The 23,534-nt window shown below is 51.4% G+C and overlaps 3 protein-coding genes across 3 annotated transcripts; 2 read left to right on the forward strand and 1 right to left on the reverse strand.

Moving 5' to 3' along the window:
• The first annotated feature begins 535 nt into the window (after positions 1–535).
• LOC125519899 (M28 Zn-peptidase nicastrin) lies at positions 536–6,417 on the forward strand. The gene is made up of 14 exons (XM_048684677.2): positions 536–947; positions 1,492–1,646; positions 2,137–2,240; positions 2,366–2,432; positions 2,685–2,777; positions 2,853–3,017; positions 3,107–3,247; positions 3,334–3,411; positions 3,950–4,062; positions 4,144–4,204; positions 5,181–5,348; positions 5,437–5,538; positions 5,767–5,856; positions 5,938–6,417. Exons 1-14 carry the CDS (start codon positions 680–682, stop codon positions 5,998–6,000), a joined length of 1,668 nt encoding a protein of 555 aa, XP_048540634.1. The 5' UTR covers positions 536–679; the 3' UTR covers positions 6,001–6,417.
• Positions 6,418–16,731: 10,314 nt separating this feature from the next.
• SWC2 (DNA binding protein SWC2) lies at positions 16,732–19,933 on the reverse strand. Its single transcript, XM_048687747.2, has 11 exons — positions 19,758–19,933; positions 19,599–19,668; positions 19,441–19,512; positions 19,258–19,301; positions 18,882–19,152; positions 18,668–18,743; positions 18,460–18,579; positions 18,258–18,326; positions 18,124–18,166; positions 17,453–17,518; positions 16,732–17,319 (listed from the first exon to the last, which is right to left on the reverse strand). The coding sequence occupies exons 1-11, from the start codon at positions 19,832–19,834 to the stop codon at positions 17,127–17,129; spliced, it is 1,101 nt and encodes a 366-aa protein (XP_048543704.2). The 5' UTR covers positions 19,835–19,933; the 3' UTR covers positions 16,732–17,126.
• A 2,734-nt stretch (positions 19,934–22,667) lies between these two features.
• LOC125525307 (Acyl-CoA N-acyltransferases (NAT) superfamily protein) lies at positions 22,668–23,488 on the forward strand. Its single transcript, XM_048690304.2, has one exon. The coding sequence runs from the start codon at positions 22,748–22,750 to the stop codon at positions 23,345–23,347; it is 600 nt and encodes a 199-aa protein (XP_048546261.1). The 5' UTR covers positions 22,668–22,747; the 3' UTR covers positions 23,348–23,488.
• Positions 23,489–23,534: the final 46 nt, after the last annotated feature.

Genomic DNA, 23,534 nt, shown 5'->3' on the forward strand with positions numbered 1-23,534 from the left:
TGCAACCTAGACATGCGTTCACAAATGCTTCCGATTCATATATATGCTAAATGTGCCTGGTTTATCATACATGATATGCTTTGTTAGCACATTTATTATGTTGCCAAACTGAATTTAGCTTAATAAAAATTGCCTAATAACCTAAGAAACACAACATCATTTTTTTTCCTTTTTATAAGCATCATTGGAATTCAAAGATGCAAAGCACGTCGGAGTGGAGCCTGACTCTCAACGAGTAAAATAAGAACGTAGCTGAACACAACAAATAATATCGCGATGCCAAACAAGAATGTAGCTAGTCACTTGACATTGCAAAGTTACCATGATGTTTCACCCATGGGATTAGTTTATAGCCACTAATTAACCGAAGCATGGCAGTATCAATTAACTATGCCAAGCCCGCACATGACCTGTTCCATTATGCATGCATGCGATGTTAATCCACGATCGGAAATCACATGGTGAAGTTTATGCGAAGGAGCCCAGAAAAGCAGAGGGAATTACCACGCGAGTCCACGCCGCCACCTCCGCACGCAGTGAAGGTGAGGTCGAGAGGAGGACTTAGTTTGATTGAACACCAGTCTGATACCAATCAGATCGGCAGCAGCGGCAGCGGCAGCGGCTGCATCTGCATCTCCGCCCCGGCTCCGGAGCCCCACCCCACCCCGCCGCGCCGGCCATGTCTCCCTCCGGGGAGGTGGTCGCCTCCGTCTCCTCCGCGCTCGCCGTCCTGCTCGTCCTCCTCGCCTGCGTCGAGCTCGGTGACGCGGCCGCCGCCGTCGGCGTCTACCGCCTCATCCAGTACGACCTCGCCGGCGCCCCGCTCGGCTCCCGCGCCGCCGCGCTCAACCACCACGCCGCCGCCTTCCCGCTCCCCGCGGGGGCCGACCTCTCCCGCTCCGCGCTCGTCGCGCCGCTGCTCGACCTCCCGCTCTCCTTCCTCCGAGGTACTCCCGCCCTCCCTCTTACGCCCCATCCTCCTAGTACCAGCACGCTGTAGTAGATGAGACGAGCTCTTCGCCGGCTCTAGCTAGAATTGAGCTCGATCTGTGTGCCACTTCGCGTTGCCGATCGAGATGTGTAGTGTTTGCGATATACTTTCCGATCTCGTAAGATTCCGGTGTCGGGGTGTATCTGTTACTTTCGTGTTTCTAAATGGCACATGCTGCTCGTTTAGTTACAGCAACCGGGTCGCAGCCAGGATAAGCTCTATTTATGGGCTTTAGTATGCCTTCAGTTATATCATCTGACTTGTTTGGTACTTACTCCTACCAAAATGTATGCACTCACTCATGTGGCATTACGAACTGTCAAGTCATGGCATCTAAACTACAACAATCATGACTCAACGATGATGTTCCATCATGCATGAGCCATCCGAAAAAGATCATGTTTCTTCAATGAACCACAGTATTAATTATTTATTTTGCACATGAAATTTGATTGAAATAATAGTGTTGACAAACTTCTGTTTCATTACGTACTACTCAGAGTACCTGGCAGAGAAAAAACATCTTGGAGGGTTGCTCATTCTGCTCCCGAGAAACATCAGCGCTAAGAATGTTGAGGGAAACAACGATGACAAGGGGGAACCAAAGAATGTGCTGGCTGAGCTAGAAAAGTTGCTCATGCATGAAGAAGTGCCGGTAAGTTATAAATCTCTTAGGCAATTATTTCTATCTTTGCTTGTGATTTATATGTTCCATTACTTATACAGTATCTAGTTAGTTATATCACATAGCTCCACAGATATAACATTTAGAAGTACAAATTATAACACTGTAAATATGCATTGAGCTTCTGCAATCTATTTTGTAAATTTGTATTTGGCAATGTAGCTCAACAAAACTAATACAATTATAGTTGCATTTGAAATGCTGATTGGTGCTTTTAGCTGTTAACCAAACTTCTCTTTGTTTTGAAGGATGCACGCTTTAAATTGCTATTGGTAGAGCACCAACAGTTTCTGTGACCCTCTTTACAGTATAACATTGTTTTTATAAATAGTGATCTTTCCTTCAGATTTGCTAATGTTTTTTTTTGCAGTCTAAATGTCCTGCTTCCTCTTTGTTCAGTGATCAACTTTTTAAATATGATATAATATTTTGGCTAACTCATGTGCATTACTCAATGCAGTTTCCAGTGTACTTCGCTTTCCATGACGACAATTTGGATAACCTATTGGCAGATATTCGTAAAATTGCCTCTTCAGGCCAGCCAGCCTCTGCATCAACAGGAGGGTAATACTTGAAGACGAAACTCAGCATACTCTCGAGTGTCCAGCATTTTGCACTATAATTAGTGTAGCACTTGACTATAAATTGTCAGCCTCCTGCATGGTCTTGATTATCTTTTGGACTTGTAGATACAAGCTTGTAGTGCCTTCTGCGGAACCTAAAAAGGTGTCATCTCCAACCATTTCAAATATCCAGGTAGCTGCTCTGACATGAATTTACTGTCTACTTTCGCATTCATCAGGTTGATCTTATTTACTTTATAATTCACTGCAACATCTTATAGATCTGTTTTCTTTCGAAACAAACAATTAAATAGACCATGATGAATGGCTGGCTATATGCCAGAAGTGATTGCTACACCTGATATCTGACTCTTATAAATATAATAGTGTTTCCCATCTTTCATGAGATGTCAACAGGACTAAGTTTAATATCTTTGAGTTGCAGGGATGGTTACCTGGATCGAAAGGAGAGGGCGATGCTGAACAGCTTCCAACCATTGCCATAGTTGCAAACTATGACACTTTTGGTGCTGCACCTGTATGTAACCCAGAAAAAATGTTTCAAGAATCTTTGATATTATTTTCAATATTTTCATAATACATATGTTTTTAGGCGCTTTCCGTGGGAAGTGACAGCAATGGAAGTGGAGCTGTGGCTCTTCTAGAAATTGCAAGGATCTTTTCACGCCTCTATTCAAGTCCTAAGACCAGAGGCAAGTTTAATCTTCTCTTTGGATTAACATCTGGCGGACCCTACAATTACAATGGAACTAGCAAGGTTAGTGATCATCTTGCGCCATTATGAAAGCCTTCTGGTGCATATTCATGGTCAACTCACAGCTGTATGGTTTTCAAATTTTGTTACAGTGGCTTAGAAGTTTCGATCAGCGTGTACGCGAGAGTATTGACTATGCAATTTGCTTGAATAGCGTTGGTTCCTGGAGCAATGATCTCTGGATGCATGTATCAAAGCCTCCAGAGAACCCTTACATCAAGCAAATCTTTGAAGTACAGAGCCATTTCAAGTTTTTGGTCCATAACCTCAATTGTCTGCAATGATAGGTCATTCACAACTCGAAGTTTCTTTGCTTCAGGATTTTTCAGATGTCTCCAAGGAAATGGGCATTTCAGTCGGCATCAAGCACAAGAAGATTAATGTGTCAAATTCTAGAGTATGTTCTTGCCTTTTGAAGCATTGTAAACCTTCATTAGGTTTGGATCCCATCAGGATTTCAGATAATCCATCTTACATGTACTTACTGTCAGTACAAGCATGATAGCATTTGAAATATTTATTGGTGAATCAATTCTTCTGGCATGGTAGCCTGACATAGTATTTCGAGTGCAGGATCAAGAATTAGCTTAGTATTAGCATCAGGGCTGGTTTAGAAACGAGTTCAGAACTATCCCTCCGTTTCTAAATATAAGACCTTTTAGAGATTTCAATACGGACTAACATACGGATGTATATAGACATATTTTAGAGTGTAGATTCACTCATTTTTCTCTGTATGTAGTCTGCATTGAAATCTCTAAAAAGCCTTATATTTAGGAACGGAGGGAGTATATGCTATTTGTAGAAGTTAATATGCTTTTTTAGTATTTACATTTTGGAATCTAGAAGCCTTTTACTGCTTTAGCATTGCTGATTAACTATTCTATTTCGTTAAACTTTCAAGCTTGCCAAGTGACATGCTTGCAATCTTGCAGGTAGCATGGGAACATGAGCAATTCTCGAGGTTTAGGGTGACTGCGCTAACTCTTTCGGAATTGTCTACACCTCCTGAATTTTTGGAAAGCACTGGTGGTCTGTATGACACTAGGTGAAGTCACTTCTAATACACCCTAATCCTTTTTTCACTGTCTTAGTTTTTAATATTTTACTTGTATATTCCTTCTTTCAGAGAATCAGCAGATGTTGAGTCAGTAATGAGAACTGTCAAATTAGTTTCTGAGAGTCTTGCGGTAAGCTAAATCATTTGCTCTGAATTTTTTCATTTTACTTTGCACTTTGGTTAGAAATTTAGATTTAAATATCCACAGCAGTAGCATGTATGTAGGATAATATACCTGTTCAACTGGTTTTAACTTAGCATGAAGTTTCTCCTGAAATATGTCAACACAAAGTTGATCGAGTTATTTTAGTGCTTCAGTTACACTCAAATGTCTAGCTGCATAGAAATACCAGTTTAGGAGATTCTGCCGTTCATCCATGTTACAATGGTTTTGTGTTATAAGCATGTTTGAGTGATGCAAAAAATCATTAGAAATGCAAATTACTGCTATGATGAGTGTTTGGAAGAACTAAAGTTACTGATTACCTCTTGCTTTCTTCTGAACCAGGATTCTTATAGTTAGACAAAGGTTTAGGAGATTCTGCCATTCATCCATGTTACAATGGTTTCATGTTATAAGCATGTGTGATGCTAAAAATCATTAGAAATGTAAATTGCTGCTATGATAATTGTTTGGAAGAACTAAAGTCACTGGTTACCTCTTGCTCTTTTCTGAACCAGGATTCTTATAGTTAGACGAAGGTTTAGGAGATTCAGCTGTTCATCCATACTACAATTGTTTCATGTGATACTGTTATTTAGGTAGCATGTCTGTTTGAATGTGATGCAAGAATTTATTAGGTAAGCAAAATGCCGCTATGATGATTGATTGGAAGAACTAAAGTTACTGGCTGCCGCTTGCTCTTTTCTAAATCAGGATTCTTATAATTAGACGAAGGTTTAGGAGGTTCTGCCGTCCATCCATGTTTCAGTGGTTTCTTGTTATTTAGGTGGCATGTTTGAATGTTAAAATGATTAGATGTGCAAAATGCTGCTATAATAAGTGATTGGAAGAACTAAAGTTACCGTCCGCCTCTTGCTCTTCTGAACCAAGATTCTTATAGTTAGATGAAGTCTGATATTATACTAATAATGCCTCTTCACAGAGACAAATCTACGGGTTGAGAGGAAGGAACATTGATGTTTTTGCTGATAACAGCAGTTTAGCCATCAGTCCTCACTACATCCGGTCCTGGTTGGATCTTTTTTCACGGACACCACGGGTTGCGCCTTTTCTTCAGAAGAATGACCCCTTCATCGTAGCACTTAAAAAGGTTGCGTACCTGCTATCAGTGATCTCATCTAGTTCACCTTGTTCATAGTTTCCTCGCAAGCCATGACACTATCTATATATTGGTGCAGGAACTGTCCGAGCATACTACGGATGTGCATGTTCAAAATGACGTCCTTGATGGCATGTTCACTTTCTATGATGCAACAAAATCAACTTTAAACGTATACCAGGTAAGTGTGTAAGCTTCATGCCACACTTTCTCCATGTTTGGATATCGCCATTTAATTTCAGAATGACATAAAAGTGTACTGAGCATATATAGAGCCTCTAGCTTGGTAGTGCCTTGTGATGTGTCATCCACAGATGAATTCCTATCCACCTTTTATGTTGCTTTTCTTAGATATCACCATTACCACATTGAAAGAACCTCAACTGGCCTTTGATTGTCCATTTCACAGGTTGCAAGTGTTACTTTCGACCTGTTATTCCTTCTGGTGCTCGGTTCCTATCTAATTGTTCTCTTCAGTTTCCTAGTAATCACAACACGGGTATGGACCGATTCATTTCTGTAAACATAACTAGAAGCTTTCTTTCCCTGCAACTGAGATGATACGTTTTCTCTTGAACAGGGCCTTGATGATCTCATTAACATATTCCGGCGGCCTCCATCACGTAAAGTCAAGGGAGCATAGGCTAGATCATCATGTTTTGTGTATTAGTAACGAGAAGTGCATGCCTAGTTAGAAGAGCGCTAGACACCAGGATTTACGAAAAGCTAAGCTTTCCACAGCAGATAGACCTGTAATTTTCAGAATTACCCTTTGTTCTCTAGCCAATGTGAGCGGCATCAGATTCTCCAGGGCGAAAACATTTTCTTCTGCACACAAGGAGTTTTGACTGTAATTTGTTGTCTGTTATTTATTTTTTTCATTTCTGGCTACTGTGAAGTAGAAGGCCTATCTGCATAATCATCGTGGCAGTGTGTTACTGTGTTATGTATGGATAGAGAGCACCACTCTGTACTCCCAAATCTGTACTTGGGTACAGTGAGATACATCTTCTGAATACACTCAAAGCAGAACTGCATCCTGCTTCATACCTTGTTTTAATGTACTTGTAATGGATTGGGATGCATGATTCCCTTAGGCCTTGTTTGGATGTGGGGGTAGCTATTTACAGGGAAAAGACGACCTGGGCGGAATATTCTTGACAAAACAAAAACCGCGCTGAAAATTCAGGTGACCCATTCGGAGAGACAGGGCACTCGATGCATCCTTCCGATGTTCTGGTGCAGCCACCCCTGGTGGAGAGGTGAACAAGCACCCAGATCGAGCTGCGGGTCTGCAGTTGTACAGACACCAGGCCCCGGTTCCACCATATCTGCTTCTCGTCGAGATCACATGGCAGATCTGGAGCTCGTTTCAGCACCAGGCCTCGATTCCACTGTATCTGGGAGACTGGGACTCCATCACAGATCAGAGGAACGTGTGCGCTACTTCTATATGCAGCAAGGCTTGCCGACGGACTCCCGCTCTCACCTGGACGACCATGGGACTCGTGTTTAACTTCCAAAGTCGTATCCGACCACTTGGACGTAAGGAGGATTCCAGCTTACCTGCGGACGTTGGGATATATATGGCCGTTCAGAATACATATGCATGCATGATCCTATTTTTATTTTTTCAGATTTATTATATGCATGCATGATGCTTTTCAAACTTCTGTTAATGGTACATCCAAAACTGTAGCATACGCTTCAAACTTCTGTTGATCATCACCTGCCCCTGTGTGGAATGGTGATAGCACACGCTTGCATGCCTTGTTCAGTGTTGAGGGTATTGTGCACAATAGTTGGGGATGAGCTCTGATGGTGGGCGCAGCCATGGAAAGCGCAAGCGTCTTGTTCTCTCTTGCTGCTTGACACCATGTGAGTAGTGGCGTATCAGCTTGTTGCCAAAGGCCAAGATAAGGTGTTCTGAAAGCTGATACCAGCCAGTCTTCATTGGGTGGGGCGACTCTCCCCTGGATACTTGCAGATTACATGTACGTATGAAATGTCGTCAACAAAAACCACATTGTCGGCGTTTTGGAAACGGGGGTCCCTAGACTTGCCTGCCTGCGGCCTGTGGCGTGGCTCAAAAGAGGGCCCAGCACGGCCCATCTTCATCAACACAGACTCAAGACCCTCGCGAGGGGCCAAGCCTCGCGAGGCGGACGACACGGAGCTTCCTCAGGCACGGCCTCATCAGGCTGGCTCGCGAGGAGACGGAGAGATCAAGGCGGGGTAGCTCACGAGGTGCCCGTGACGCAAGCCATGACGACCAAGGGCGCCAGGCTGGCACTAGCCCGCGCAGTGTCCTCCTTTCCTCTTTAGTGCAAAGGGAGCAAGCGTAGGCGGGAGCATCAAGCAAAGGCTCTCGTTTCGGTGCAACGAGATCAAGACCAGTCCAATGGCAGGGAGGAAGTCATTGTGGAGCCCAAGCCAGCGTCACCACCAGAGTCTTTGACAGGCGAGGACCAACTTTAGTCAGGATAAGTGTACCAAATGTTCCCCTTCAAAATGGCCAATTGTTGGCGCCCTTCCCGCTCAATATTTGGGAAGAGGCCCAGGGCCATTGCCTATAAATAGGACTAGCCACCCCCAGGGTAGGGGGGATCTAGAATCGGCCAACCCTGAAACAAGCTGAGACCGAAATCGGAGAGAAAATCGAGAAGAGAGAGAGAAGGGTGACTGAACTCCTCCTAGCAGTTCATCCCCCCGGCCAAAAACAAACCCTCGCGAGGCTGTTCTTCCTTGTATTGTTCATCATCATCAGCCCAAGAGGCAATCCATCACACCACACACCGGAGTAGGGTATTACACCACAACGGTGGCCCGAACCAGTATAAACCCTGTGTCTCTTATGTTGTTCTTTCCATAGCTTAGATCTTAGCAAGGCGGAGGGGTGCAGGTAGGTAGAAGGCAAAATCTCTGCGCGCACCCCAGTGTTCGAACCTTAAGGATCTGCCGGAACCCGAAATCCGACATTTGGCGCGCCAGGTAGGGGTGCGCCGGAATTCGTCTTCCACCACCCCGTTCTCCTCCGACCATCGCGTCCATGTCTGACACTCGTCGGGCCCGCGCCGAGCGCCGGGCCGCTCTCGCTTCCCGCGTCACCCAGACGGCTCCTGTCGGCGGGCGTCCTCGCCGTTTCCCGTCACCTGCCGTCAACGCCGCCACCGGCCCGGCGGGGGACGAGCAGTAAGCGTCGTCTCAGCACCCGTCCGTGCGGCAAGACGGCCGCACCGCTACTCCCTCGCTCACCCCAGCTGGTTCTTCGTCCCGCGCGCTCCGCGCACGCATGAAGGCTCGAGCTGCGCTCATCACGGCAAACGAGCTCCTGCGCTACCGTCCCGTCGACGACGTCTACGAAGAATGGCTCGACCGCGTCGCCGAGCTCGTCCGCGCCGCAGGGGGCTCTCCCGCGCCGTCCGTTCCGCTGCACCGCACCCCGCCCCGCGCGGGCGACGAAGCTCCGGCGACGCCCCGGCCGCCTCCTCCTCAAGAAGGCGCCATGGTTCCAAGGCGCGTGTCCCCTGGGCGGAACCCGCTCCGTCAGGTGCCAGCGCGACAAGAGCAGAGCTGCCAAGAAGTCCCTCGCCCGCAAGAAGCTGCCCGGGCACTCCCTGCTCCAGCACGTCGCGACCATGCTCCTGCTCCCGCACGTCAAGACCCCGCGCTGCTCCCAACTGCAGCGCGTGGGGACATGCAAGACCAAGCTCTCCGTCACCCAAGGCCTCTCGTGGCCACAGCAGGCTGCCGTGCCTTCACCACCGAGCTACGCAGTGTCGCGTGGCCCGACAAGTTCAAGCCAGACCTGCCTCCTCGTTACGACGGCACGGCCGACCCTGCGGAGTTCCTCCAGCTCTATGAGCTGGGCATCGAAGCTGCCAACGGAGACGAGAAGGTCATGGTGAACTGGTTTCCCATGGCGCTCAAGGACGGGGCCCGCACCTGGCTCCTGAACCTGGCTCCAGGCATGATCTCCTCCTGGGACGAGATGCGCACCCGCTTCATCGCCAACTTCCAAGGTACTCGCGACCGGCCACCCGCCGTGAGCGACATGCGCCGCATCAAGCAACAACCCGAAGAGACCCTGCAGAAGTACATCCAGCGCTTCAACAACGTACGCCTCAAGATTCCCAAGGTGACCGAGGAGGCCATCATCTCAGCCTTCTCCGACGGCGTGCGCGATGTCAAGATGAAGGAGGAGCTGGCGATGCATGAAGACCTGTGCACTTCCTTGGAGCTGTTCAACTTGGCAACCAAGTGCGCCAGGGCTGAGGAAGGGCGTCTCTCCCTCCTCGAGCTGCCTGCCGCAGACCCAGAAGAGAAGAAGTCCAAGGCCAAGGATGTGAAGCGCAAGGGGGCTGCCGTGCTCGCGGCAGAACCAGACACCAAGCGGGGCAGAGATCAGCCCGAACCTTCCAAGGGCAGTCGGTACTGTGTGTACCACGACCTCCACACCCACAACACCAAGGAATGTCAAGAGCTCCGAGCCGTGCGAGAAGGAAGGATCGGCCGTCGCCCCGACCGCGGTGACCGGGGCTACGGTCGAGGAGGAGGAAGGAACACAGGACGCTGGGAAGACCGTTGCCCGCGCCAAGGGTGGCGCGATCGACCTCGCGAGGATTGCTGGCAAGACCCGCCTCGCGAGGAAGACTGGAGGGATCAGCCTCGCGAGGATCGCCCGCAAGGCAACGCAGGCCTCCCTCCGCTGCCGCCGCAGCCAAGGAGAAACGAGGACCGCCATCGGGACGAGGGGGTTGGGGGCTTCCAGGAGCCGCGCGCGATCGCCTGCATCCTGGGCGGGCCTCAAACCCCAGCCTCTCAACGCATCTTCAAGCAGTTCGCTCGCGAAGTGAATGCATTCCTTCCCAAGCTCGAAGCCATGCACCCTCTCAGGTGGTCGGCGTGCGCCATCACGTTCAGCTCAGCAGATCAGCTCAAGTGTACGGCTACAGCCGGAGTCCTCCCGATGCTTTTTTCCCCAATCATCAGCAACGTGGTGGTCACCAGGACCCTCATCGATGGCGGGGCAGGGCTCAACGTCCTGTCTGTGAAAACATTCAACAATCTCCAAGTGCCCTACAGGCAGCTTCAGCCAACCAAGCCTTTCTCCGGAGTCACCGACGGCTCCACGGTCCCGATTGGGCAGGTCCGCCTCCCTGTCACCTTCGGGGCACGCGACAACTACCGCACCGAGCTCATTGACTTCGACGTCGCTCACATTCGCCTGTCGTACAACGCCATCCTTGGGTACCCAGCGCTGGCCAAGTTCATGGCCGTAACTCACCACGGCTACAACGTCCTCAAGATGCCAGGAAGTGGCGGAGTCATCACGGTGCCCTGTGAAGAGAAGGACATGGTGTGTTCCCTGGAACGATCCTTTCAGGCCGCGTCACTGGAAGACTCGGATCGCGGAAGCAGGAGGCTTCCCGAGACCGCCCCCAAGAAGAAGAAGACATCGTCAGGCGCGGCCCCTCAGAAGGCAGGCCCCTCAGGGCCCGCGCCTGCCCAGGGGGAACCTCCTTCCATCACATAGGAAAGCGCGCCCGGCGCCCTCCTCAGGCAGGGCTCGGGGGCTCTCCCCTGGAGGGCCACCGACCTGGCTAAGGTCACGAGAAGGCGCTTGGGCACCACATGAAGGCGTGTTTCGAATCACGTTTCTCTCAAGAAGGAGTAAGGCAAGGAGAGCTAGACCCTCATGAGTTCGTCAGCAAGGCCATTCAGGAGCTACAGGAGTCAAGAGTCATGAAAGGCGGCTGCCGCCTACCAGCTGTGGCTTCCCATCCAGGCGAGGATGGAGGGCTACGCGTCTGCATCGACATACCAGGGCTCAATCGAGTCGCCTCTCTGGAGCACCTCTGGCCCTCGCGAGTGGGGCGCTGCAAAGGTCCACCCCACAGCTACGTTCGCATGCCTTACGGCTTGCCGAACGCGGCTGCCACGTACCAGCGCCTCATGAGGGGCATCATGGAGGCACAAGAGACTAGGCGTTCCGCAGCCCTGGCGGAGATGGAGATGGTCTGCGAGGAGCCACCAGCACCTCCGGAGCCTCCCGAGGCCCCTAGGCCTGGGGGCTCGTGAGGATCGGCTTCCGCAGCCCACCGAGTCTGCTACACCAACACTCCTTCGTCCTCAATATCATCAGGTGACATCTTTCAAGTTTTACTTCCAGCTGGGAGCGCCCCCCAGGGCTGCATTATTCCCAGGCCGCGTGGGTCCGTCCCTGCGGCATGTATCCCTTTTATTTCATGTTGTTAGCTTACCTTGTTGGGGGCGCCCCTCGGGCTGCATCATCCCCAAGTCGCTCGGGCCAGGCCCAGCGGCAGGTATCCCTTTTGCGTTTATTTCCGGCTATGCGTTCGACCCACCATACTTGATTATTTGATGCCTGTCCACGGCACCTCTTCTTCTCCATGCCGACCACTTGCATGTTAAAGGGGGGGTACATGAGCATCGCGACTCAGGGCTCTTACTGGCTCTCCAGCCCTCACCCTCTGGCCTTATCCACGGCATCGCGACCTGGCATACCAGCGACGGCTGAGACCAGCTCAAGGGCCGGGACCCGAGGACGTAGAGTGTCGGCATCTAACCAAGTTTGCAGGGACACATCACAAGATAAGGCCCAGTGGCAGGCGCAACCCGCCTAGAGGTAGGGCCCCGTGAGTCCCGCGCTGGCTCACGGGTGCCCAGATACAACTCGCCAGGCCCTATCGTGCCAGCCACGTGTCAGGGCGGGGCTGTACACGCCCCGGGGGCTCCTCCCGGAGGGAAGCCCCCTCCCACGTACCAGTGGAAGCACCATGCTCCGCGCTGGCTGACGACACTGCCGAGGAGCGGCTATGCCCGTACACATACGGAAGCGCTATGCTCCGCGCTGGTGATAAACAACTGAGGGCGGCCCCCGGGCCGCACCAACCTCAGGGAGCCCAGAGCTCAGTGTCTAGCCTCATCGTAACGCCTCCCCTCGGGAGTGCCGCGCGAGGGGGCTGGGCACGGGGGCTGCGCCTGGGTCACGCCCAGACGCACGCCACCCAGCCAGGCCCCCCGGGCCTGGTTCGTCGCGCGTCTCTCCCCGAGCGGAGCCAAGGTACGAAGGTCGTTTGAGCGTCAAGGGGGACTCCTGAGCATCGCGACTCAGGAGCCTAACTGGTCACGTAGCCCCTCACTCCTTAGTTCCGAAAGGCTAACGGCGGTTGAGGTATGCGCGCGGCCGGACTCTGCAGACGTAGAACGATAGATCCACCCACATCACACCTCCCTACTTGTTGTTCGTGCACCAAGGGGGACTCCTGAGCATCGCGACTCAGGGGCCTAACTTGTCACGTAGCCCCTCACTCCTTGGTCCCGTCCTGGTTTTCGGTCGGGGCTAACGGCGGCTGAGGTATGCGCGGGGCCGGGCTCTGCCGGCATAGAACATAAGCAAGTAGGAAGGAAAAGCGTAAATTTCAAGGAATTCAAAACCAAATATTACAGTCCACACTGTTATCTCAATGCCAAACGCAAGTTTAAACGCCTCCCCAAGGCATGATACATGTGGAGGAATTAAAAGTAGGACAGGAGCCACAACGGAGTCACTTGTCGGCGGTGGAGCAGCGCGGAGTGGGTTCGCCTCATGGAGCAGCGGGGTCGGCAGCGCCTTGCTTCGGCTTGGTGCTGAAGGCCCGGAACTTCCCCAGCAGAGCCTCCGCGCGACCCTTCACGGCCTCGGCAGCGGCAGCGGCACGCTCGCCGCTTATTGGCTCCAGCAGGCTGTCGAGGTCGGCGCCGGGATCGCGAAGGTAGATGTGGGTGAGGACCCGCGTCAGCGCTGCAGAAGACAGGACACGCGCCTCGGCCTCAGCCGTGGGGCCAAGGCCAAGGGCGACATCTTCAAGAGCGCGAACCAGAAAGGGAAGCAGCTTGGCGGGGCCGTCCTGGGCACCAGCCAGCGGGCTCTCCAGGCCGCTGTCGTAAAGCGTCCTCAGCGAGGAGCGAGCCTTCGCCTCCATCTCCGCGAAGGCCACGTGGTCCTCGGCAAGAACCTGGGCCTTGTCGTCCAGCTCGGCCTTGCTCGCCCCCAACTCCTGCTCCAGCGCGTCTAGGCGATCACGACGCCTCCTGAGCTTGACCTCCCTCTCCTTGACGGCCGCCTCGCGAGCCTTCACGCCTTCTTCCTGCTCTTGGCGAAGGCGGGCCTCTTTCGCGAGCTGGTCCCGCAGGCCTTGCAGCTCGTCCTCCAGCGCCTTGCAGCGACCACGGACGTCGACCACCTCCCCCAGGGCTGCGTCACGAGCAGGCTTCGCCTCAAGGACGGCCTGCCTCTCCTCATTGCAAGCCGTCGAGGCCTGGACCAGCGCCGCCCGAATCGAAGCGTTGGAGCGAACCCATCTTGAAGCCAGCTCCAAGCACCCGGCCACCAAGCAAGGGTCGGCGCCAAGAAGATCCTGCCGCAGTCGGTCCAGCTCAGCAGCAGCACGATCTAGAACGGCATGAGGAGTCGGGGAGACAGCAGCCGGTGGAGCAGGAGGAGAAGGCGGCAGCGCGACCACAGCATCCTGAAGCGGAGCCTGCTGCGCCCCAACGGCTGTAGTGGCGGAAGCAGGCAAAGGCACCTCGGGAGTCACTTGTGCCATGGGGGCTGAGCTCGCCCCAGCCGGCTCAGCCAGGCCTCGCGAGGACGACCGGGCAGGAGAAGCCCGTGCGTCGCGGTCACCCTCCTTCGCGGGCAGAGGCGCTGCCATGGATGGAACCTCAGGAGCTCCCTTCGGCTTCTTTGCTGCGGGCACCAGCCTATCCAAGAGATGCGGACGTCAAGCCTCAGAAGCAGAACAAGAAATAAAGACAAGAATCAAGCGCTTACGGGTCGTCGCCAGTGAGCTCAAGCGGCCTCCGGCCAAATTTGAAGCCTGAAAGCCGGCTGGAAGGGTCAACCTCGGGAAGCTTGGAAGCGGAAGGCGCGTCTGCGGTCCGCCTCGGGGCCGGGGCAGACCCGCGGGAGATCAGCCCGGTCCTGTCCTTCTTCGGGATCGGGGGCAAGCTCCCGCCGTCCTGCTCGTCATCATCCTCGTCGTCATCGCTCGGAGAGAGGCGGAGAAAGCGGGACCTGCGCCGGGGGAGGGGAGCCCTCGACTCTCCGTCAGTCGCCTCGGAGTCAGGCCCTTTTTCCCGCTCCCCTCCTTCCTCCTCTTCGCTGGAGTCGTCGGAGGACACATCCACCGATTCCCTGGGAGTTTCCATGGGCACGGGCCCGTCCCCGTTGAAGACGGGCATGGACTCCACTACCTGCTCCCAGTCGTCGCGGAGGAACAAGGGCGTAGGAGCGCCCTCCAACCTCGCCACATCGCCCCCCGACCAGAGATTGGAGGACCGCAGCCAGATCTTCGTTGGCCAAGGCTGCGGGGCTCGGATGGGGCCTCCACATTGGAAGTGAGTACTGCCGAAGCGGAGCCAGCTGGTGCTCCAGGAATTCCCTCAGCAGCGACGCGCCGGTCAGCTTCGCCGCCGCCATGTTGGCCGGCCTCAGATCCGTGTCCATCTTCTCCAACACCAGCTTCGCGTGGGGGTCCGCGAGCTCCGCTCGACCCCAATCGCTGGAGCTCGTGGGTTGCTCCGTGGGCAAGATCAGCCGAGGGTGGATGCACCCAGCATCTGCCAAGACCCACTTGCTCCTGAAGCCCTCAATCCTTTTCCCGGGGTTCGAAATGGCAATGGCGCCACCGTACGCGATGAAGCTCGCGCACGCAGAAGCAGGACCACGAGAGGTCCGGAGGTAGAAGTAGTGGTGCAGCAAGGCCACTGAGGGCTGCACCCCTACGTGAGCCTCGCAGTAATAGGCGAAGATTGCCAGGAGAAGGACGGAGTTGGGGTGGAGATGCAGAGCCTGTAGCTTATAATGGCGGAGGACAGAGAAGAAGAACTCGGAGAAGGGAGGCACCAGGCCAGCAGCAATGGCGCTTACAAAGAACGGATAGAAGGTGCTCCCTTGGCCCTCAGGGGTGGCGGAGCCGGCCTTGAACACCTTCGCCCCGTCGATGCCCTGCGCTGCCGCCATCCGGCGCAACCGGGCAAGGCTCGCCTTCGACACGTTCGGCGAGTCCAGGGCAGACGAGTACCAAGCTCCGGCCGGGGACTGACGAGGCGCCATGGCTTCCTAGGTCACGCGGTCGGAGTAGATCTGGAAATTTTGGAGGAAGGAAGGAGAGGCGCAAGAAAGGGGATCTGAGCAGCAACCGGAGAAAGCAGAAAGCAAAGCCCAGGCAGATGCTGCTCCTTTATCAACTCGCGCGGTTGCTGAGGCGCCCACGTCCAATCAACCGCCACGCGGCATCCAAGGCCGCAGGCTGTTAGGGCCCGCGGCGCTTCGCCCTTGCCCTTTCGCCTCCCTGCACGGCCAAGTCCGGGCGCGCCTTGGGCCCGGGGGCTACTGTCGGCGTTCTAGAAACGGGGGTCCCCAGACTTGCCTGCCTGCGGCCTGCGGCATGACTCAAAAGGGGGCCCAGCACGGCCCATCTTCATCAACACAGACTCAAGACCCTCGCGAGGGGCCAAGCCTCGCGGGGCAGACGACACGGAGCTTCCTCAGGCACGGCCTCATCAGGCTGGCTCGCGAGAAGGCAGAGAGATCAAGGCGGGGTACCTCACGAGGTGCCCGTGACGCAAGCCATGACGACCAAGGGCGCCAGGCGGGCGCCAGCCCGCGCAGTGTCCTCCTTTCCTCTTTAGTGCAAAGGGAGCAAGCGCAGGCGGGAGCATCAAGCAAAGGCGCCCGTTTCGATGCAACGAGACCAAGACCAGTCCAATGGCAGGGAGGAAGTCATTGTAGAGCCCAAGCCAGCGTCACCACCAGAGTCTTTGGCAGGCGAGGACCAACTTTAGTCAGGATAAGTGTACCAGATGTTCCCCTTCAAAATGGCCAATTGTTAGCGCCCTTCCCGCTCAATATTTGGGAAGAGGCCCAGGGCCATTGCCTATAAATAGGACTAGCCACCCCCAGGGTAGGGGGGATCTAGAATCGGCCAACCCTGAAACAAGCTGAGACCGAAATCGGAGAGAGAATTGAGAAGAGAGAGAAAGAGAAGGGTGATTGAACTCCTCCTAGCAGTTCATCCCCCCGGCCAAGAACAAACCCTCGCGAGGCTGTTCTTCCTTGTATTGTTCATCATCATCAGCCCAAGAGGCAATCCACCACACCACACACCGGAGTAGGGTATTACACCACATTGGTGGCCCGAACCAGTATAAATCCTGTGTCTCTTATGTTGTTCTTTCCATAGCTTAGATCTTAGGAAGACGGAGGGGTACAGATAGGTAGAAGGCAAAATCTCCACGCGCACTCCAGTGTTCGAACCTCAAGGGTCTGCCAGAACCCGAAATCCGACACACATTGCACAATAGATTATTGTGAATGAAAAGGCCAAGTTAGATTATTGTGAATGAAAAGGCCAAGTTCCATGTCAAAATGATACGGAACGTGGCTTAAATGTCAGGGTGCAATGCTGAGGCTATGTTGAACAGTCCCTAGGACCACGATTCCAGCACACCTAACACAAGAAGCCATCAACTGACAGCAGTTCGTTTACAACATGCCATTGCACAAGCGGCAGCATCAGGAACATCTCTACTGTTTCTAATGCTAACATGAAATCGTAAGCAACCACACCGTCGTAGATCTCCAGCCAGTCCCCATGCTATCACGGCATCGTATGCAACCACGCCAGCAGAGATCTCTGGCAAGTCCTCATGCTAACACATGGCATCATATGCAACCGCACTGTCAGAGAAGATCTCTTGTCAGTCCTCGTCCATGACATCAAGAGCAGGTATTCGTCTGAAGCGTCCGCCGTGCCTTAGGTCCCCTGATATTGGCGATCTTGACTCTATTCTTTTCCTCTTAGGCGTAGAATGTTCGCCGGCTACTGATTCAAAGAGTTCTCCCATATTTGACATGTTGGGCCTCTTCTTATCCGGCTCCTCTTTCAGGAAACTGAACACATGCACCCATAGAAAATGTTAGCATGCTGCAAGTCTACATTCAGACACTGAGCACTGTTTCACTTACTAAAGAGTTACAACCCAGAAAGGAAAATGTCAGTTCCAAGGAAAGAACCAAAGTGTACCTCTCCCGGATGATCTTAAACGCTGCCATTGTCGCATAAGGTAATCCAGTCTTTGGATCACGGTATCTACAAGTAAAGCCAAGCCTAAAATAAGATTATCACTTCAAATAACAACCATGGAGACATAACCCACTCTCAGCTTGTAACAGAATGCATCAGTTCAGGTGATACTAATGTAGGAGTATGTTCATTTCAAATCACCGAATCAAGTACTCCCTCCAATCCATATTACCTGTCGCTCAAATGGATGTATCTAGACGTATTTCAGGGCTAGGAACACCCATTTGAGCGACAAGTAATATGGATCGGAGGGAGTACTACCTTTGCTATTCCATCACGACAGAACACACTGAAGAGTACAACAATTGCTAGAACTAGGGTGTGCACAAAAATAATTCAGGCAATGCAATTTGTATGGGATTGTTGGATTGGACATAATCTGACACTCTCTAACCAACAGACACATATATATCACAATAAAACAAACCACCACCAACCAACACTGCACTGTAAAAACACGCAGCGATTAAAAACCAGAAACATGTGTGCATAATTTTATCAAGTGAAATATGTAATTGTATAAACATGGATGGAAGGAAGCTCCAACTTCACATACAAGGGAAAAGGAACATGAATTAAGGAATGAGCAAACTAGTGTACAGAAAACATACTTGGCAGGAAGTCCTGTTACAACGCAAACAGATTTCTCCGGATCTACAATAACAAAAATTAATACAAGACTACATTGAATTCAAACTGCCAGATAAATAAAAATGTACAGCACCAAAGAGAAACCAACACTTACAAGGAGTTGAAGTCGTACAAAGTTCAGACCCAAATGATGCCCCATTAATGAATTCCAGACGTGATTCCCCTAATTCAGCATGATCATAACTAGTAATCAGCACGCGTAGGATACAGGTTCTTATAATTCAAAAAGGCAGCACAAAAGGAGCAGCTTCTAAGTTCAGTATTCACATGTAAGCAGATATGCATATAGTAGTTACCATCTCTCGAGTGAAATCGAAGTGTAGGACCCTCATAGACAGCTTTCTGAACAACAGCTTTTTTCTTCACCTCCTCCTCTCTTGCCAGTACACGTTCAAGATTTCTCATGTTCATAATCTCTAAAATAGACAAAGGTAAACTAGTCAATCAACACTGGCAGATTCCATCTTTATCTTTGGGAAAGGCACAACGAAGAGGGAAACAGACCAGTTTCAGCTGCTTCCAAGAGCATCTCTTCTTGTGTCATACGTTTTTCTTCTCCCTCTTTTCTCTTCTTAATTGGCTGGTACAGTATAAAAGAGGGAAAACAATCAATCAGCCTGAAAATGCCATTTGTTTGGTACTACAAGATTCTGTTGTCCCTGAATATACTAATAACCATGAATGCAATACGTGGAGGGCTGCTGTACAGTTTACAGACCTTAGCAGTAGCTTTCTTTTCAGCACGTATTGCTTCTCGCTCAGCTTGTCTCACAATGACAGATGTTCTGGTTGATTTCCTGATCGTTTTCTCAGACTCCCATTCATCAGGAACATCTGATTGTTTGGATGAAGTTGTCTTATCAGGATTCTTGTCATCTATGCCTTCATCATCCTCTAGTTTGATGACCTTATTCTTCTTCTTCTTCTTCTTGGCTTTCATTTTTTTCATGGTCTTCCCAGGGAAAACTAGCCGCTTCTTAATAGGTAATCTGGTCCATAATCAGGGCACGATTTAGATATATATATAACTGACTGTTACGCAGTGCATGAATGTGCTCTGATATGCTTATGAGCTACCATGAAACATGTGTTACCTCTCACTCACTTCCTTCTCTGGGTCGTCGTCAGGTTGAGGTTCCTGGAAAGGAGTTGGATTAGCACAGGCAGTGAGAAAATTATTATGAGCAACAGAGCAAGAGAAGACCAACTTTACAAAAGCTACAATGAATAAGTAAACCAATTGAACAGATTGGGATGAGCAGAAGGAGGGATCTCACATCTTCATCGAAATCACTGTCGAATACATCACCAGCATCCTGCTCTTCCTGATAGTTATCATCCTCCTCGTCCTGCCAGAAAGGACGGAGCAAGTTGAAGAACAGTAAACAGCTTATGAATATGAGCAGAAGAGATGATTCCGTAGCAACCGACGGACCTCCTTCAGGGCTTCTTGGCCCCAGAAAGCCTCGTCAAGCTCGACCTCCTCCTCTACGAGCTTGGTTATCCTGCGCAATCAGGGGGGGCAGACAGCGTAAGGAGAAGGGAAGATAGGTATAGGGCGAGGGGGAGGGAGAGCGAGGAGCAGGGAGACCACCTCTTTCCTCGGGTGGCACGCGCCGCGCGGTCGAGCAGGATGGGCGGCTCCTCCTCGCTTGCGGCGTGGTCGGCCATGGCGACTTCACCGGCGGCGAGATGGCGAATGGGTTCGGTCTCGCGGTGCCGAGTGGGGGATTTGGGAGAAACAACGAGTTGGGACGACCGGACGAGTGACGGCCCAAATCTATGTTAACACTACCGGCCCAAAACAGCCCAAATATATATTTTGAGCTGTAAAGCCCAAATCTTTAGTCTTTCCTTTCTTTTTCTGAGATGATCTTTAGTCTTTTTCCCTTGATCATAAAAGTTTTACTTCGTGTCTCTAGACGCTACATGTCGGCCGTCTGATAACGGAAAAAGATCAACTGCCTCTATCACTTTTAGATGGATCTGCGAATGGCCATCCAATCTATCCACATGAGCAGTGACATCTCTTTGCAACCAGAGTGATGTTGCAATAGGCCCTCTGCAATAGGATGCTTGTTGCAATCACCTCTAAACATTATTTTCCTCCTGAAAATATTTGCAGCAAAAGTAATGTTGCGGAAATCTTTGCAACAGAGGGTATGTTGTAGAAATGTTGTTGGTCGTTTTCTAACGTAATTTTTCCAAAAAAAGCTTGTGTTGTAGAAAACCTTTTGCAATAGATGACATGTTGCAGAAACGTTGCCACGACGGCCAGCGAGCTCGCCGGAGAAGCATGCTGATGCGCCCTTCCTTTTCCTCTCCTACTTCTTCTCATCCCCTCCCCTCTCATCTTCATCTCTCTTTCCACCCCGCTCTCTCACTCATTGCATCCCCGTGTAGGCGGTAGCTCTTTCATCTCTCTCTCTCTCTCTCTCTCTCCCTCTCTCTCTCTCTCTCTCTCTCTCTCTCTCTGCACGCCGTGTAGAATGCGGCCTGCACGTGGCCGCCGAGCATGTTTGTTGCTGACATCGTCGGTGTGCTTGTTGGTGGCGAGCGCCGGTGGCGGCGATCGAAGCAACACAGGGAGGCGGCGGCTCGACGGGGAGGTCGGGAGGAGCAAGGGAGATATCTGCTCTTGAGGGATCCATATTCAAATCCTGCAACATATCAGTTGTTGCAGTTGGGGAGATTGCAACAACTGCTCAGTTGCAAAACCTAGACTATGTAATAGGTTGCTCCCGAGCCATCTGTTCAAAATAAAATCTGACGGCCAAGGAGACGAGGGATGCACGCGTCATCGTTATTGGTCGGGTGATGTGAGCGTTTCCCCTAAGAAAACATCTTCTTCTTTCCCCATGCTCCATTTTATCAACTGTGGAAAAAACACTTTCTTGAAAAGACTATGCGAAAGCATTGTAATTAAACTAGTTGTGCATGAAATTTTAACTTTTGATTTTCCGCAATTTCGCTTGTGAAATTTTAAATCAAGGTCATATGTAATATCTTTTTCTAGCAATGGTCATATGAAACATCAACGCCAGAAGAATCAATATACGGTTCGATGGTAAGAAATAAAGTTAGGGTTCGTGCTTCTCGTCGGCGCCGACGTAGGTCCGCCTTGTCTCCGGTGGCACTAGGGCCATGGAGGTGCGGTGGATCCTGACAAAGGCCGGCAGGAGGGCTCCATTTTTAGTCATTTTTCTCAATATTGTTAGGGTTTGTGTCCTATTCAGGAAGGCGAGACGACGGCGGCTCCCTGAAGATGGAATAAAGGTCTCCCCACCTAGCCCCCATTCCGGTAGTGCGTTCTTTGGTGGATTTGCTCGGATCTCGTCGTTGTTCGTCTACATTTGTGTCTTCGGTTTGGATCTCTTCGATGTACGTTATTCTTCATCGGCGGCGGTTGCTGTTCTAGGGTGCTGGTCCTATGGGGCCTTAGCACAACGACTTCCCGACTGTCTACAACAAGTTGTGTCTGACTCTGACGATGGAGGGGCGATGACGGCGGCGTGCCTTCGGCTCGCTTCAGTGCTTGTAGTCGTTGCTAGGTGATCTACGGATCTGAATGTAATTTTTATTTCTGGTGTTTATTGTACTGCCATGATTGAAGATGGATAGATCGAAGTTTTTCTTGCAAAAAGAAATGGTTCGATGGTTAGGAGTGTTGTACGCCTAGCACATCAGGATCAAAACTCTTAGTTTGACACCCTATGTATCTGTAAGGTGGAATACTTTGTCAACAAGAAATGGTTTTCTCTTCGACAATAAGACATTTGCGGTAACTTTGTCGGTTTTAGAGTTTCGGGACTTTGATCTTGTGTGAGTGTGTGTGTCAGTCTTTGTTTTTTGGTCGAAATGTTAGTGTGCGCATAATAGAGTAGAGGAAAAAAAGAAATGCATAGGAAGGAGACGCGGTCACTGCCCTAGGACACAATCGATGACGGCGAAGCAAAAAAGACGACGAAAGTGCTCCCTCGTCTATGTTGTCTTCTTTGCAAAATTAGTTATCGCTTAAACAGATATACTTTCTACTAAAGGTCTTATAGTATTTTTTTACAGAAGTAGTATCTAACAATAATACTAGGTCTTAAATCTCAACTGCTTTCTCCGATTCATATTAATTATTGCTGATTTAATATAATTGTGACAAAACTCTATGATTATTGCTTGGAAAAGAATCCATATTCATAAACTGAAACTACTCGCGTAAATTATTATTACCTTTAACCCTGATAAGTGTCACACATGTGACACGAATACATGACAACTTCGAACGATTTTCATGGCAAATTGAGTCACGCGAGGATGACAACTTATCAAGCATGACAACTTTCTTTCCAGATGGTAGGTTTCATTTTTTGGGGCTTTTTTTTCTATCTCGGATGGTAATTTTAGTTGGAAAAAAAACGTGAAGACGTATGTATCGTGTGCCATTTATCATTCGGAAAATTTTAACATTGGCAGATGAACCCGATAATCTGCGTGACAGAATTAGTGGCGGGAAGAAAGCTAGCGAACAGACGGGAAGGATAAGCAAGCAGTCCATGGCCACAGGCGTCCGAAGCCATCAGCACATCAGCCATGCAACAACCGCAGCTGCAGCCCCGCGTCCGCGCGCGCGCTTTCCTCCACGCCGCCGTCAAGCTCAACCCGAGGGGGAACCCGTTCCTCCTGCGCCGCCCCGCCGCGTCCGCCGGCGGCGCCGTCGCGGGCGTCCAGCTGACGGTGTCGGACTCGGAGCTGTCGTCCCGGGGCTTCGCCGTTCGGCGCACCGCGGAGGGCCTGGACGTGGCGGCGCTGAACGAGGTGTTCGCGCGCGTGGGGTTCCCTCGGCGGCAGGAGGAGCGGCTCCGGCGCGCGCTGGAGCACAGCGAGGTGGCGTGGCTGGCGTCGGAGGCGACGGGGCGCCCCGTGGCGTTCGCGCGCGCGGCCGGGGACGGGGTGTTCAACGCGGTGGTGTGGGACGTGGTGGTGGAGCCGTCGTGCCAGGGCCTCGGGCTCGGCCGCGCCGTCATGGAGCGCCTCGTGGCGGAGCTCCGGCGCAAGGGCGTCGGCAACATCGTGCTCTACGCCGAGCCCAGGGTGGTCGGGTTCTACCGCCCGCTGGGGTTCGCCATGGACCCCGACGGCATCCGGGGCATGGCGTACTACCGCAGCAAGCAAAACCAGAAGCAACAGTGATATTCTATACATTACTGCCATCACCATTCATGCATGATCCATGCATCTCCGCTGTGCATTTCTTTCTTTCTTTTTCGCTTGTTATGCCAGGTGATTGGATGGAGACAGATCAGAAATGTTGAAATTGATCGATACACTTAACACTGCTGCAGTGCTGAGTACATGAGTATATATGAGATGGATCATG

Source organism: Triticum urartu, chromosome 7A, assembly GCF_056163025.1.
Source record: "Triticum urartu cultivar PI428250 chromosome 7A, HENAU_Tu73, whole genome shotgun sequence".
In the NCBI taxonomy this organism is placed as follows: Eukaryota; Viridiplantae; Streptophyta; class Magnoliopsida; order Poales; family Poaceae; genus Triticum; species Triticum urartu.

Bases quoted from the DNA above. Each gene is read 5' to 3' on its own strand.
- SWC2 (XM_048687747.2), bottom strand. From the start codon at position 19,834: ATGGCCGACCACGCCGCAAGCGAGGAGGAGCCGCCCATCCTGCTCGAC. The intron at 18,580-18,667 runs GTCTGTTTCCCT...TGTCTATTTTAG, and splicing joins CTTGGAAGCAGCTGAAACTG to AGATTATGAACATGAGAAAT. The intron at 18,327-18,459 runs GTAACTACTATA...ATGCTGAATTAG, and splicing joins TCGATTTCACTCGAGAGATG to GGGAATCACGTCTGGAATTC.
- LOC125525307 (XM_048690304.2), top strand. From the start codon at position 22,748: ATGCAACAACCGCAGCTGCAGCCCCGCGTCCGCGCGCGCGCTTTCCTC.
- LOC125519899 (XM_048684677.2), top strand. From the start codon at position 680: ATGTCTCCCTCCGGGGAGGTGGTCGCCTCCGTCTCCTCCGCGCTCGCC. The intron at 948-1,491 runs GTACTCCCGCCC...CGTACTACTCAG, and splicing joins CCCGCTCTCCTTCCTCCGAG to AGTACCTGGCAGAGAAAAAA. The intron at 3,248-3,333 runs GTACAGAGCCAT...TCTTTGCTTCAG, and splicing joins ACATCAAGCAAATCTTTGAA to GATTTTTCAGATGTCTCCAA.